At 37.3% G+C, this 17,106-nt stretch overlaps 1 protein-coding gene across 7 annotated transcripts in view; it reads left to right on the forward strand.

Annotated features, from left to right (window-relative positions):
* Positions 1 to 17,106, forward strand: part of LOC102006674 (ATP-binding cassette sub-family A member 3-like) — a 149,983-nt gene that overhangs the window by 94,098 nt on the left and 38,779 nt on the right. For all 7 annotated transcript variants that reach the window (XM_013504905.1, XM_013504904.1, XM_013504906.1 and 4 more), the window contains 3 exons: positions 5,152 to 5,452; positions 9,426 to 9,681; positions 9,827 to 10,031. In XM_013504905.1, the coding sequence (XP_013360359.1) occupies positions 5,152 to 5,452; positions 9,426 to 9,681; positions 9,827 to 10,031 (762 nt within the window). The remainder of the gene's footprint in view (positions 1 to 5,151; positions 5,453 to 9,425; positions 9,682 to 9,826; positions 10,032 to 17,106) is intronic.

Raw genomic sequence — 17,106 nt, forward strand, 5'->3', positions numbered from 1 at the left:
AAAAGATTTAAAAAAAATTAAAAATCAATTGCATTAATTTCTGCTCTTTACAGTTTGCTCTTGTACGAGCTCTGGGTTTGATTTGTTCTTTTATAGAATTTTGAGGTTCAATATTAGGTTGTTTATTTAAGCTCATCCTGTTTTCCTGATGTGTCAGTTCATCACTATAAATTTCCCTTGTAGGACTGCTTTCGTTGCATTCCATAAGTTTTGGTATGTTGTATCAGCATTATCATTTAATTGTATATAGTATTTCATCTTGTCTTTAATTTCCTCTGTGACCCATTGGTTGTTCAGAATGGTATTGTTTAATTTCCATGTGTTTATGTAGTTTTGGTGATTTCCTTTGTCAGTTTCATTGCACTATGATCAGATAGTATGCATGGGATGATTTCAATTCCTCTACGTTTACTTAAACATGTTTTGTCAGCTAATATATGATCTATTTTGGAAAATGCCCCATGTGCAGCTGAAGAGAATGTGTATTCTAATGTTTTGGGGTGGAACACTCTGCAGACTCTACAAAGTCCATTTGTTCACAGGCTTGTGTTTTTTTTTTTAAGAGAGAGGAAAAAATAAAAATAATACAGAATTTCAAAACAAGATGTTAGGAAATTAACAATGGTTATTATATTGCGTATTGTTATCTGCAAAGTACTTGCTCAGATTACAAGATATAGATATAGGTGTGCAAAATCGATCAAACAATGTAAGCACTAATTGTTACTTTCAATGAGCTAATAGAAATTTGTAGTATAATTATCTTAGCTATCTTTTGTACATTTTTTCCTTTCCTTCATTTCTCCTTTCCCCCATCCCAGTTGTTCTTTCCTTTTGAGCAGTTTGTTTCCCTTTCACAATATCTATTGTACCTTTTGGATCTTATTTACTCTTTCAGGTTCTCACATTAGGGAGACAGTATGATGTTTACACATGTGAGTTTGGTTTATTTCCCTTATGAGTGAGGTCTTTCGTTGCATCCATTTACCTATAAAAGCCTCAGGTTTATCTTTCTTTATTGCTGAGTAGTACCCCATTGTATAAAATACCACATCTTTTTTTATCCATTCCTCAGTTGATGGGCATTTAAGTTGTTTCCAAGATTTAGCTGTTACAAATTGTGCTGCTCTAAACGTGTGCACACATATCACTGTGGAATGATGTTTTCAATTCTTCTGGAAAAATACCCAGAAGGTGTACAGTGTATTACATGCATACTAAGATTACTATTCCCAGGAAGCACTCACTGTAGGAAACCTATACCACCTACAGGAAACATTGGGACTGTTCTATTTAGAACATATAAAGAATTTTTTTAAAAATCAGGCCTCCAAAATTCAAAGACCCGATCAAAAAATGGGCAGCTGAGATGAATACACACTTCTCAGATGAAGAAGTACAAATAGCAAATAAATATATGAAAAAAGGTTCAACATCATTGATCATTCAAGAGATGCAAATTAAAACAACACTTGAGATTCCATCTCACCCCAAAAAGGATGGTCATTATAAAAAAATCAACCAATAACAAATGTTGAAGGAGCTGTGGGAAAAAAAAAACCCTTCTGCACTGTTGGTAGTGTAGACTGGTACAACCACTGTGGAAATCAGTGTGGAGATTTCCTAAAAACTAGGATTAGCGGTAATCTTTGTATGCGTGTAATACACTGTACACCAGCTCTGTACACAATCCCTGACTTGAAATTATACTATAAAGCTACTGTGATAAAATTAGCATGGTACTGGTTTAAAAAAAACCTGAGGCTCAATGGAACTGATTAGAAGATACAGACACAACTACAAACACACTCAACAACCTTATCTTTGACAAAGAGGCCTAAAATGTTCACTGGAAGAAAGATAGCCTCTTTAATAAATGGTGGTGGAAAACCTGGCTTTCCGCATACTGAAGACTAAAATTAGACCCATGTCTGTCACTGTGCACTGAACTAAAGTCAAAATGGATTAAAGATCTAAGTATTAAAACAGAAACACTAAATCTACTGCAAGAGAAAGTAGGTAGACATCTTGAAGACATAGGGGTAGGCAGAGAGCTCGTGAACAAAAGTCACACTGCATGGGAAATGCTTCAAAGAATCAACAACTGGGATCTCATCTTATTAAAAAGTTTTTTCACAAGGTTGGTTTAATTCTAATATTTCTTTGTGTTTTTTCTTGTCTAGATGATCTCTCTATTTTTGAGAGTGGGGTATTAAGATCCCTCACTAAAACTGTGTTGGGGCTTATTTGGTTTTTCTTTTTTTTTTTTTTTTTTTTTTTTTTTTTGGTTTTTCTCCGGTACCGGGAACCGAACTCACGACCTTGTGCTTGCCAGGCAGGCGCTTTGCCGCTGAGCTAAATCCCCAGCCCCCCTTATTTGGTTTTTCATGTCTATTAATATTTGTTTTATGTAGTTGGGTGCACTCTTGTTTGGTGCATAAATATCTATGATTATTATCTCTTGGAGTCTTTCCTTAACAAGTATGTAGTGACCTTCTTTATCTCTTTTGTCTTAAAGTTTGCATTATCTGCAAATAGACTACCTACCCCTGCATTTTTCTGGGTTTCTGTGTCATGGAGAATTCTCTTCCATCCTTTGATTTTCAGTCTATGAATTTCTTTTTGGGCTAAATGTGTTTCTTAAATGCAGCATATTGTTGGATCTTGTTTCTTGATCCATTCTGCCAGTCTTGACTGGTGAGTTGAGACTGTTTACATTGACAGTTATAACTGATATATATTGTCTTTTCTTTTTCATCTTGTTTTCCTGTTGTTTGTTCCCTGTCTTTCACCTCTGTTTAATTGCTTAAACACCCACCTGGTGGCTTGTTTCTGTTGGTGTTCTTGTATTTGTGGTCTTCATTATTTCTTTCTAATACATTCTTCACAGCATTCTGTAGAGCTGGTTTGGTGGTCATAAATTTCCTCAGTTGTTATTTATCATGGAAGTATCATATTTCTCCTTTGATTTTGAAAGATAGTTTTGTAGGTTACGTCAATCTGGGTTGAAGACTGTTTTCCTTTAGGGCTTGAAATACCTCACTCCAAGTTCTCCTTATTTGAGGGTTTGTATTTAGAGGTCTGCTGTAATTCTGATGGGTTTTCCTTTATAGGTGATTTGTTTCTTTTGTCTAGCTGCTTTTAATATTTTACTCTTCTGTTGAATTTCTGGAATTTTGATTATATTACATGCCTTGGTGTAGATTTATTTTGGTCATGGTTATTTGGAGTTGTATATGCTTCATTTATTTGTATCTCAAATTCTTTTCCATGTTTGAAAAGTTTTCTGCCATTATTATTTTTTTCTTTTTTTTGGTACTGGAAATTGAACTCAGGACCTTGCACTTGCCAGGCAGGTGCTTGTGCTGCTGAGCTAGATCCCCAGCCCTACTGCCATAATTTCTGTGAAGATATTTTTAATGACTTTTTCACTGTCTCCAGTTTTTTCACTGATTCGGGTCAATCTTATCTTGTTCTTTTTTCCTTCATCCTGTAGCTGTTGGATTGGTTTTTCATGGGCTCTTGCAATTTTTAAGACATTTTTCTTTTCCTGGTTACTAGTTGTGTTCTGTCTTCTAGATCTGATATTCTACCTTCACCTTCATTCAATCTGCTGCATATACTTTCAGTGGAGCTTTTAAACCTCTGCATTTCTGTTTAGATCTGTTTCATTGATTCCAGTTCTTGTTCATGTTTGGCATTCATGGTTTCCATGATTTTTTTGAGTACCTCTATTTGTTTATCTATGTCTGCTTTAATGTCTTTTATTTTGATAGTCTCTTTTTGCACGTTAGAGATTATTTTTTCTATAGCCTCTTCCATTTATTTTTTCAATTCTGCTGCTATCATTTCAGAGAGTTCCATTTGTTGGCTTCCAATTTCCTGTATCTCTTTGTGCTCTGGACTTGTCCTGGGTGGGCTGGGCATTTGGGATTGCATTTTGCTTTTTCATTTTGTTGTTTTCTATTTTCTATTTTATTTTGTTTTCTGTGTTGATGCTTGTAGATTTCTTATGTTAGACAGCCTTACCACTGGTATCAAGGCTTTCTTATGAGGTGTCTGTTCCTCCAGATGTCTTCTAGATATAGGTAGTTCTTAGTCTTTATGTCTATCCCAAGAACCTACCTTCTCAATATATTAAGTCTGAGGAGTTGCTATCAATTTGATTTAGGGCCCATTCCTTCGGTACTGGACTATAGTGATAGTTATGACCCCTGACAATTGCAGTGTTGTCATACAGGGGGGAAAAGCTTTTTACAGCATGTATGACTTCCTGGTTAAAGTAATTTAGTTGGCAGTGACAACAGACTCAAGTACAGCCTGGCTACTAACCGTGTAACTATTAGCCTGGTATCTATAACTGTAGGAAGAAGGTATACAGAAATATAATACAATCCAACTGATACCAGGAACTTTTATGCAAAGATTTGCCATTTAGTGGAGTGAATTTACCCTGTTGTGGTGGGGTTCGGGAGGATAGCGGGTAGGATGGAGAGATGAATGAGATCCAATATAGTAGGAGCAAGGTTGGAGGGCACATGATGATCATCCAGACTGGGGTAATTGTAGGACACAGGAGGGAAGGATTGGAAAAGAAGGCCTAGGAGTTCTGAAGTGAACCAGAAAGAGAAGAGACAATGTTTTCTCTCCTGAAAGTATCATAAAATCAAGCGAGATAGTTGAGGAAAGAGGAAGAGGATGAGTAGAATAAAACAAAAAGAAAGGTTAGGGATCACCTGCTGGCTCACACTGCTAAGTTGCATGGCATATCCACACTTTTAGTTCCGCCTGTCCATCATGTGTGCCTTAGCCAGGGTCCTACTGTGTCCCTGGTGTTCCCACAGGTCTCTGGGTCCTGAGCCTTGCCAGTGGAGGGAGGGAAGAGTCGGCTTCAGACTTCTCTCACCAGCCTAGCAGTCCTGGGGCAAGGAAAGGAGGAGCCAAACTCACACCCCTCTTCTGGCGGAGCCTCCCTGGGGCAATAGAGGAACGGAGCAGCTTGCACTCACTTTCTCGAGCCACGCTGTTCTGGGACAATGCCATACAACTTTTGAGTATTTCTACCATAAAATTTCAAAGCATTTATCTTAGTGAATTTCAACATGATTCTAAATCTATGCCTAGTGTAATACTTCCCTCTTCTTTCTTTAGAGTTCCCGCTACTGCCAACAGTTCCACGCAATGCTCCTAAAGAAGCTATTGTTCAGCTGGCGCAACTGGAAGCTGATTTTCTTACAGATCTTCGGACTTTTAATTCCCACTATCCTTCTCTTCCAAGATAGTGACTTTAAAATAGCTGATGAAGAGACATCCAGGCAAATGAATCTGGATGAATATGGCCAAACTATTGTGCCCTATTCTATTTCTGGGAATTCTACTTTAACTATAAGTCTCTTAAAACACCTTGAGAGTATGCTAGCACCTAAAAACCACATACTTAGGGAAGTGCAAGGTAAGGGGAAAAAGATGACTGCTCTTAGATTCATGACTATGTCACTTCCAAGGAAATATCTTAACTACAATATTAATTACTGCCCCATTTTATTCCTGCTAGTCATTAATATCATGGAGGAAAACTTAAGAAATGTCCTTTTTTACAGCTACTGGTATCGACGAGCTGTTAGTGGTTGCTCAGTGGCCATGGGCTGTCCATAAGTCCTTTGTCACTGCCTTTTAGTAACAAGTCAAAATATGCCAAAGCACACATTACTATGAAATTAATCTCTCCACTTAATTAAAACTTCTTTGATTTCTTTTATCAGTGTTGTGTAATTTTCAGCAGAGAAATTCCATATATATTTTGTTAAATTAACAGCTAAAGTCCGAGGGGGTGGGGCTCAGTGGTAGAGCACTTGCCTAGCATGCATACCCTGGGTTTGAGTGGCAGTATCAAACACACAAAAATTGAATTAAAATTTAAATTTTTTAAACCTAAATATTTTTTGAATGAATATAAATGTTACCATATTTTTAAACTTAATGTCCCAGCTAGGCATAGTGTTACATACCTGTGGTCTCAGCACTGAGGAGGCAGAAGCAGGAGGATTGTATATTTGAGGCCAATCTGGCACATACAGAGATTTTGCAATAAACCTGAGCTACATTGCAAGGCAATTGGGTCCATTTGTTTTAGTATATTACAATACATTTTATTATAACACATGCTAATGGTATAAGGTACTAGGATTCATTATAATATTATAATAAAATCGTTTTACCTTTGTGTTTCTCTTGTATCCTACAAACCTGATGAACTCATTTATTGTAGAAGCTTTTATTTTGCTTCCTGGACTTTTCTACATTACAGAATCATGTCATTTGCTAATAAGAGTAGTTCAGTTTTTTATTTATAAACTATACCTTTTTTCTATTTATGCTTTATCTCACTAGATAGAATTTCCATCATGTTTAATCAGTGGTGAGAGAGGACATTTTCCTTGTTCCTAATCTTAAGGAGAAAATAATTAAGGTTTTATTACATATTTAAAAGTTAGAAAAGTTCTGCTTTAATCTAAATATTAAAACAGAAACACTAAATCTACAAGAAGATAAAGTAGGTAAATATCTTGAAGATATAGGGGTAGAGAGTTCATGAACAGAAATCAGACTGCATGGGAAATTCATCAACGATTCAACAACTGGGATCTCATCTTATTGAAAAGTTTCTGCATATCAAAAGAAATCACCAACAGAGAAAAAGAAAACCCATGCATTGGGAAAAAAATTTTAGCCAACTGCCCCTCAGACAAAGGACTTCTACCTAGAACATATAAAGAATTTTAAAAATCAGACCCTCAAAATTTAAAGACCCAATCCAAAAATGGGCATCTGAGATGAATACACACTTCTCAGATGAAGCAATACAGCAAATAAATATATGAGAAAATGTTCAATATCATTGCTCATTTGAGAAATGCAAATTAAAACAACACTTGAGATTCCATCTCACCCCAGAAAGAATGGCTATCATTAAGAAATAACCAATAACAAATGCTGGAGAGGCTATGGGGAGAAAGGAACCCTTCTCCACTGCTGGTTTTTGCTTTGTTTTGTTTTTGTCTATGTTGTTGGTATTTTGCTATTGTTCTTTTTTTATTATTCTCTTAAAAATAAAAAAAGGTTCCGCTTTATTCCTATTTTTCTTAGAGCTTTTTATTTTAATCATGGATAGATGTTTTGTTTTCTCAAGTTTTTCTACACAGATTTATATAACTGATTTTTCTTTGTTAGTTTATCAGTATGGTGAATGACATTTATTTCAAACAATGAATCAGTCAGCTTTGTATTCCTGGAGTAGATACCACTTGTCATGGTGCATAAATTTTTACACGTTGCTGAATTTTACTTGCCAACATTATGTTAAGGAGTTTCACATCTATATTTATAAAAGATATTGGTCTGTAGATTTCTTCTGTTTATACTTTATTTGTGTGGTCTTGTTATAACGGTAACACTAGCTTTGAAAAATGAATTGTGAAATGTTCCCTCTTCTATTTCCTGGAATAATTAGTGCATAATAATACTTCCTGGAATAATAATTGTGCATAATTAGTGTTTATTATTGTTTAGACATTTGATAGAATTCTGTAGTAAAAGTATCTGAGTCTAGAAGTTTCTTTTTTGGAAATTTTTTAAAATTATATTTCTCTAGTCAAATGTTTGAGAAATAGAGGTAGAACTAGAGAATATTAACAGTTTATTTAGGGGAAGTGAATCACACAATCATGTAGACCGAGAAGTCGCACAGTGTGCTACCTGAAAGCTGGAAACGAAGGAAAACAAATAATTCAGTATGAGTCTAAAGGCCTGAGAATCAGGAGAGCCACTGGTATAGGTTCTACAGACAAAAGTCTGAGATCCTGGAGTGTTCATGACCAGAGACAGGAGAAAGTAGATGAACTAACTCAAGAGAGAGAGAGAGAAAATTCACCCTTTCTCCACACTTTTGTTCTGTTGGGGCTGTAAGTGGATTGGATCATACCTATCCATACTGGGGAGGATAAACTTTCACTCAATCTTACAGAGTCGAATGCTGGTCTATTCTGGAAGCGCCCTCACAAGTACAGTCAGATTACATTTTATCAGTTCAGGGCGATCCTTAATCTAGTCAAGCTGACACTCAAAATTTACCATCACATATGTGTAGGGTCATGCATAGGACTCCTTTATTAACCTTATTATTTTTAATCATGTGTCCTTCCAGTTCTTTGATCTACTTACTGTTTGTGTTTAACCTACTATGAATTATATATTTAATTTTAGTTGTAAATAATGTAGTTTTTCAACTGTAGCATCAACTCTTGATTATTTCCCAGTACTTCAGTTTTCTGGTTAATTCTCTCTCTCAGTACCTAGTTCTGCTATGGATTTGTTTTGATTGTCTGTGCTTTCTGTTAATTCTGTTTTTTGCCATACTTGATAATACTTTAATTCAATGCCATGGGTAACAAATGAAAATCACAAAGATTCTAGATGAATTCATGTTCTCCAGAGGAGGTTTAATTTCATTCTGGCAAGCAGTAAGATTAGTTAAAGATCTAAATTCAATCAGGGATTGAAATCATATGAGTCTGGGTTGAGGTTTGTTTTTTTTTTAATAAGAATTAATTTGCCAGGTGTGGTGTTGCACACCTGAAAGCCCCTTACTCAGGAGGCTGAGGCAGGAGAATCACTGCAAGTTTGGGGCCAGCCTGGGCTACAAAATGAGTTCAAGGCCAGCATGCACTGCATAGCAAAAAGCCCTGTCTCAAAGGAAAAAAAGAATTAATCTATGTCTTTCTCAGTAGGCTATAACCCTGTTTGAGCCCCACTGAAAACTTGAAGATTTATCAAGGCATTCCCACAATTCACAAATACAAAGATCTCAAGAGAAAAAAATGTTATAGAATGTTGGAATCACCTCAATACATTTTTTTCATTCTTCCCAGGTCTTGATCCTCAAATGTTTGATGATTTTCTAGGTCTCTAAAACCCTCAAAGGGTGGGTTTTAAGGTGCTGGGTTTAATACCCATTACTGTATGCCCCTACCAAAAAAAAAGCAGAATGGTAGTTCCAAGAGACTTTGAAAATCTTTTTATCCAGTTTTCCTGGTGGTTGACAGGAAAGTTTTGTTAGATGTAAAATAATCAAAGCTAAAAGTAGAAGTACTTACAAACTGGTTTAAGACCTACAAGCTGAGACAGTCTACATGGTGTTGCATGTATTTTCCTAGAAAAATAGTGGTTTAAATTATAGGCTATGATGTAAGAGAGCTTAGAATTTAATAATGGAACAAAGTGCTTGAGGAGAACCCCAAATACTTTAAACAATCATCGTGAGAAAATTTAAAGGGATGAAAAATTAAATTACTTTTTCTTTTTCCCTAACACATATTTTAGGGGACCTGTGTTATGGCACATTGAACAGTACTGTTTCTTTATCCTAGGTGACGTAGTGAATTACTTGAGGGAAAATAAAGAGTGTATTACTATGTGTATTGTTGCACTTTCCATTGAGGTGCGGACAAATGAAACAATCTTCACTGCTCTGTTCAACAATCAAGCATACCATTCACCATCTCTGTCCCTATCTGTGTTAGACAACATCATTTTCATGTCACTTTCTGGTGCTGATGCTTCTATAACAGTCTACAACAAACCTCAGCCACCCCCTAAGAAAACAAAAATTAAACAGGTTGAAAGGTATGTTTTTCCTTTCTTTAGAATTGACTTTTACCCTTTAAATACACTCTTCCCAACACATCTGATTATATTTCTATGATAAAAGTAGCTATTGATAGAAGTATTTTCCACTTTGTTAATTAATATGTCTGTTGTTTTTCTGCAGGACTATGAATGGACAGGAGGTAGCCATAAAATTACAGTTAGGCATAGCTCTTTTAATCAGTGGCTTTTGCTTCCTGACAGTGACTGAGAGGATCACTAAGTCAAAGCACATCCAGTATTTGTGTGGGGTCTCTACCCTTGTGTACTGGCTTTCTGCTCTACTGTATGATTTCATCATTTTCTTCATTTCCTGCTGCTTACTACTGGTAAGTGATAACATGTCTTGAGAGTTTGTTTTCTTTCTGTACCACTTAGAAAATGCTTATTTTAAGAGCTTCATAAACCTACATCTGCCAGTAAACTATTTGTATAAATTATCTTAAAAATGCATTGTAAAAGTCACTTGGTAGGCTTCATTAGGAATAAATAATTCCAATACCCTTCATTAGAAGAAAATCACTTGTTTGTGCAATAACCTGAGGACTTCTTATGGACTCGTTCTGCATTTATTTTCTCATCTTTTGCTAATTTTCAAAGCTGCTCTAAAGGTGGAAAGATACTTACCTGTAATGTCTCATGCTTAACCTGTCTTGTGTACCTCTAATGTCTCATACTACCCAGTCTTGCCTACTTTTGTCCTCTAGTAGTCCTGAGTATAATGTCAGCTTTTTAACTTTGCCTTCAAGTCTCTGTTAATTTATTTTATTTTATTTTTTCTGGTGAGTACCAGGAATTGAACTCACAACCTTGCGCTTGCCAGGCAGGCGCAGTGTTAATTTATTTTTAATTATTATTGAATAAGTGCTACCGTCCACATGCTTTCCTTGGATTCAGAGTGTGGTTTGTTTAAATCTAAATCCTTCATTCTGGTTCTCCTATTGCAATTTCTAAACAAAGGCTGTGTAGAGCACTATTTTAAAACAGCCAGTGCCTACTCACCTCTAATTCTGAACTTTGTGAAAATAAGTGTCCAAAGCAACAAAAGAAAATAAGAGCTCAGTGAGGTTTATTCTTATTCACCACAAATTCACACCCATCTGTTCTGGTTTGTGTCTGGGTGTCCCCACCGAACCACATGCAATCATGGGGTGGGCTTTTAGAGTTTATGATTGATTAATGGGTGTGAATGCTACACCGCCCTTGGGCAGGTAGATTGCATACCAGTGTAAGGGAGGGAAAGAGGCTGCTCACCACCACTCCTCCCTTTTTGCGCTTGTTGCTTTTGCTGTCTTCCACAAGGCCTGGGAGGCTAGGCAGTGTGCCCCTGAGAGGGCAGTGTGTGAAGCTGTGAGTGTGAAGCAAAAGGTGCCGTGGAGACCTCAGAAGTTTGGAACAGCCAGGAAGGTGGATTGTCTGAGGAAAGCTGCAAGGAGGGAGCAAAGTGGGCCCAAGAGAGAAGCCGTGGGAGCTGTAACTACCAGAAGTGCCATAGGGGTGGACCAACACCACACAAGCCCTTTGGAGCTCACAATGTGCCAAAAGTTGCTTCAGATGCTGGGTGTGGAACTACAGGACTTAACGTTTTTCCTGCTGGATTTGGGACTTGCTTTGGTCCCAATGCTTTGTTTCCCCCAGTTCTTACCTTTTGGAATGGTAATATTTTTCTTGTGCCATTGAATGTTGGAAGCATTTAACTTTTCATTTATTCAGGGGCTCACAGCTAAGAGTTTGCCTTACATCTTGGAGGAGACTTGGGACTTGGACTCTTCAGCAATGCTGAAATTGTTAGGACTTTCAACGGTTAGAGATGGACTAACATGCCTTTTGCAGAAAGGGATGGGCATGAGTCTTTGGCAGGCCAGGGGTGGAATATTATGGTTTATGTCTGGGTGTCCCCACAAAGCCACATGCAGCCATAGGATGGGCTTTTAGAGTTTATGATTGATTTATGGGTGTGAGTGCTACACCGCCCTGGGGCAGGTAGTTTGCATACCAGTGTAAGGGAGGGAAAGAGGCTGCTTGCTGCCACTCCTCCCTTTTTTCTCTTGTTGCTTTTGCTATCTTCTACCACCATGAACTGTTGCCCTCGGCCATGTGCCACTCTGCCTTGGAGCCAGCTGAGCATGGACTAAAACCTCCACAAACTGTGAGCTAACTAAGCCTTTCCTTCCTTCATTTTGGGCGTCAGGTATTTTGTCACAGCAACAAGAGAAAAGTAACTAAGACACCATCCAGTTTCTATTGATGAGGACTTAAAGCAAAGAATAAAACATATATGAATGTATCCACATGTTCCCTAGTGAAATATTGTCCTGTGTATGTTTCAGAAGACTGTCAAAACATCTTAACAAAAAAACTGAATGGACATTTTGCCAAAGAAGACATAAATGACCAACCAACATATGAAAATATGCTAAATTTCATTTACCTGCAGGAAAATTCAAGTCAAAACTATGAGATATGTCCATGTGCCCAGGAGGATGACTTAGCAGAAAGAGAGACACAGACAAACAGAGAGAGCACCAAGTATTTTCAGGATTTAGAGAATTTGATACTTTGCCAACTGTTCTTGAAATGCCAGATTTGCCACTGCTATGGAAACCATCATGGAAGTTCCTCAGAATACTTAAAATAGTAATATGGGTATATGATTAGACATTCTCCTATCTGGATATTTATTAAAAAGAAGTCAGAATTGCAAAGATACATCATCACTTTTGCATTCACTATGCAGTGGGAACATGGCCAGATGCAATGATATATGCCCATAATCCCAGATACTTGGGAGATTTACAGAAGATCACAAATTTAAGGACAACCTAGGCAACTTAGTGAGACCCTGAGTCAAAATAACATGTTGAAAGGGTTGAAGGTATAGCTCCATTGTAGAGTGCTTGCTTGCCTATCATGTGCAAGTCCTGGGTTTAATCCCCATTACTACTTACTCCAGCAAAAAATAAAAAATAAAAGTGGAATGGTGGTTCGCAGAGACTGATGGAAGTAGAATGAATAGTTACTGATCAACAAACAAAGTTTCAGTCAAACAAGTTGAATAAGACTGAAATTATCCTCACCCTTCTCCCTTACCATCACGGGAGTGGTGCTGAGCCCTGGTGAATTTGAGGGACGTTGGTGAGCTGCTCAGAAGAGGGGAGATTTGGTTCCCCACATCATTACCATTGCAGGAGCAATCCTGAGCCCCAGTGAACCTTAGAAACTTTGGTGTGATACTTAGGAGGGGAGAAAAACTTCACTCAACCCCCTCACCATTGTAGAAGTGATGCTGAGCTCCAGTGAACCTCAGGAGCTTCATGTTGGGAAGCTCTTGGGTAATAACCTCACCACAGCCCTACAGAGCTAAACAGAAACTGAGCAGGGACTGAGCCAAACAGAAACCAACATCCCATTCTTAAATGGGAAGATAGGATATTGGGAAAGACACAAACCAAGACTCTCCTACACACAGAAGATATCCCTGAAGCATGGACTACTCTTGGAGAGGCCTTAATATTACTGATATAGCTACCTACTATGAAAACTGACAAGGATCACTGCAGAAAACAAAATTTTTTAAAAAAAATCTTTTCAAATAGAAAATATCAAAACAAAGAAACAAAATGCAATCTCAGACCTCCAACCCATCCAGAACAAGTCCAGAAGACATTGACATGGAGGAACTTGGGAGTCACATACCTGAAATTTCTGAAATTATAGCAACTGACATAAAGAAACAACTCCATCAGGCTATAGGGAAATCAGAAATAATCTCTCAAGTAAAAAAAGACATGACAACATCAGAAGAAACAGTGGGATTCCTAGATATGTACAAATTACCAAGGTTGAGTCAAGAAGATATAAAATTCCTGAACAACCCAATATCAATTCATGACACTGAAAACATGATTTTAAAAATGCCAACAAAGAAAAGCCCAGGCCCTGAGGGATTCACAATAGAATTTTACAAGAAATTCAGAGAAGATTTAATGCCAACACTCCTAAAACTCTTCAATGAAATAACTTTTCTGGAGGCAAGCATCATACTGATACCAAAACCAGAGAAAGACCCAACCAAGAAAGACAACTACAGATGAATCTCCCTAGTGAATATAGATGCAAAGATACTCAATAAAATACTAGCAAATAGAATGCAGCAAATTATCAAGAGAATCATACATCACGCCCAATTTGGAGTCATTCCAGGAATGCAGGGTTGGTTCAATATTCGCAAATCTATAAATGTTATATGCCATATCAGTGGAGCCAAAAAAAAACCATATGATCATCTCAATAGATGCAGAAAAAGCTTTTGACAAAGTCCAACATGCATTCATGATAAAAACCCTACAGAAAATAGGAATAGATGGTCTTTTACCTTAACCTGATCAAAGCCATCTATGACAGTCCAACAGCCAACATCATTCTAACTGGACAAAAACTGAAAGTTTTTACATTAAAGTTAGGAACAAGACAAGGATGTCCGCTGTCACCACTCCTGTTCAATATAGTTCTGGAACCATTAGCCAGAGCAAATAGACAGGAGAGAGAAAGAAAAGGAATAAGGATAGGAAAGGAAGAAGTAAAACTATCACTATTTGCAGATGAAATGATACTTTGCATGGAAGACCCGAAAAACTCCACAAGAAGACTCCTTGAATTAATCAACAAATTCGGCAGTGTAGCTGGATACAAAGTCAACACCCAAAAATCGATAGCATAGACCCAGAATAGCAAAAGCAATCCTGGGCAACAAGGATAAGTCAGGTGGAATCACAATCCCTGACTGGAAATTATACTACAAAGCTACTGTCATAAAATCAACCTGGTACTGGCTAAAAAACAGCCCTGAGGATCAATGGAACAGACTGTAAGAAGCAGCCACAACCAAAAACATGCTCAGCCACCTCATCTTTGATAAAGGGGCCAAGCAAACTCACTGGAAGAATGATAGCCTCTTTAATAAATGGTGCTGAAAAAATTGCTTTGCCACTTGCCAAAGACTGAAAATGGACCCAAGTGTATCACCATGCCCCAAACTCAAGGCAAAATGGATCACAGATCTCAATATTAAACCAGAAACACTAAATTGATTGGAAGAGAAACTAGGTAAAAACCTTGAAGACACAGGGGTAGGCAGAGAGTTCAGGAACAAAAACCAAATTGCATGTGAAACACTTGAAAGAATCAATAACTGGGATTTCATCCTACTGAAAAGTTTCTGCACATCTACAGAAATCACCAGCAGAGTAAAAAGAAAACCCACAAACTTGGAAAAAAATTTTAGCTGACTGCCCCTCAGACAAAGGGCTTCTATCTAGAACATATAAAGAATTAAAAAATACCAGCCCCCCCCAAATTCAAAGACCCAATCCAAAAATGGGTAGCTGAGATGAATACACACTTCTCAGATAAGGAGATACAAATGGCAAATAAATACATGAGAAAATGTTCAACATCATTAGTCATTTGAGAAATGCAAATTAAAACAACACTGAGATTCCACCTTACTCCAGTAAGAATGGCTAGCATTAAGAAATCAACCAATAACAAATGCTGGCGAGAAATAGGAACCCTTCTCCACTGCTGGTGGGAATGCAGACTGGTGAAACCACTGTGGAAATCAGTTTGGAGATTCCTCACAAAACTAGGTCTAGAGGTCCCATTCAACCAGCTATCCTGCTGCTGTGTATTTTCCCAGCAGATCTAAAAACATCATATCACAGCGATATATGTGCAGCTATGTTCATAGCAGCACAATTTGTAATTGCTAAAATGTGGAAGCAACCCAAATGTCCATCCACCGAGAATTGGATAGGAAAATTGTGGTACTTTTATAGAATGGAATGTTACTCAGCTATCAAGAAAGACAAACTCGAGACTTTTATAGGCAAATGGTCACAAATAGAGACCATACTCATAAGTGAAATAAATCAGACCTGCATGTGCAAGCACCACATTGCCTCACTAGTGTAAAACCTGAAAGAGTTAATAAAAACTTGGAGGTATGATAGTCATTGTGAAATGAAAGGAAAAAGCTCAAGGGTAAAGGGTAACTGGGATGTGGGAAAAGAGAAGGGAAAGAAGGAGTAATTTTTTATGTATGTATATACAGGATAGTTAACATAGTTGATCTACTGTCTTCTATTTCTTTGCTGAAAGAAACAGTTAATGAGTCCTTGATTGATCAATATTGCATGTCTCTATTTGTTTTCATGAGAGACCACTTTGAAGATATCAATATGTAATACAACAAGCATTGTTAATTTCCTACCACTTTGTTTGTAACTCTGTATTGTTTGTACTGTTCTTTTGCTATTTTGTAAAAGGTTGTCTGTTAATGTTTTCCTCCTTTTATTTTTAAAATAAAAAAAGAAATGACAACAATAATGAAAGAATTGCACAACACATTTAATAAGACATAGATAAAAAATACAGGAGCATAGATAAATGATGGAAACCTCTTAAGAAAGAATTAGAATGCATTAAACAGATTCAAAGAGATATCCAAGATATCAGAAATTCCACTGAAAGCTGGCAAAGCCACTTGAATGAAACTGAAGATAGACTTTCAGACCTTGAAGATAGCATTGCAGCTAGTGATCATGATAGGAAAGATCTCATAAAAATAGCAAGGAATCAGGAAATAACAATTCAACAGCTGCAATATGATGCTAAGAAAAACCACATAAGATTCATAGGTGTCAAGGAAACAGCAGGAGTCAACACAAATGACATAAAAAGAATATTTGCAGAAATAATAGCAGAAAATTTCCCCAGCATGGGAAAAAAATCTGACATACAGGTAAATGAGGCATAAAAAACTCCAATTAGCTATAACAAAAATAAATCTGCATCCATACACATAATAATCAAGATTCCAGAAATTCAGGAAAAAAGAACAGAATATTAAAAGCTGTTAGAGAAAAGAAACAGATCACCTATAAAGGAAAGCTGATAAGAATTGCAGCAGATTTATCAGCACAACCATCAAGCCACGAAGAGCCTCTGGAGGAAGGATGGCCCCTCACAGGCCATAAAGCTAGTGGAGAAAGCAATGACTTGGGGTGCAGAGAAGGATGTGGAACCTGGGAGTAGCTGAAGTGAATACAGCCCAACCATGCCCAGGATGAAAAGCAGGGCAGGATCCAGTATTCACACACAGAAAAGTAATTGTGGAAACAAAACAGGATTAGTAGTGACTCACTGACCTGTCCTCATATCTGGTGGATTCCAATACAGCAGACCCTGGAAAGAAACCAATCATCCAAAAACATGGAGAGAATTTTTAGACTAGTTTCTCTTTCTTCTTCTCCTCCTCCTCCTTCTCCTTCTCCTCCTCCTCCTCCTTCTCCTTCTCCTCCTCCTCCTCCTTCTCCTTCTCCTCCTCCTCCTCCTCCTCCTCCT

The sequence above is a fragment of the Chinchilla lanigera genome, unplaced genomic scaffold, assembly GCF_000276665.1.
Source record: "Chinchilla lanigera isolate Chin_1 unplaced genomic scaffold, ChiLan1.0 scaffold00092, whole genome shotgun sequence".
Taxonomy (NCBI): domain Eukaryota; kingdom Metazoa; phylum Chordata; class Mammalia; order Rodentia; family Chinchillidae; genus Chinchilla; species Chinchilla lanigera.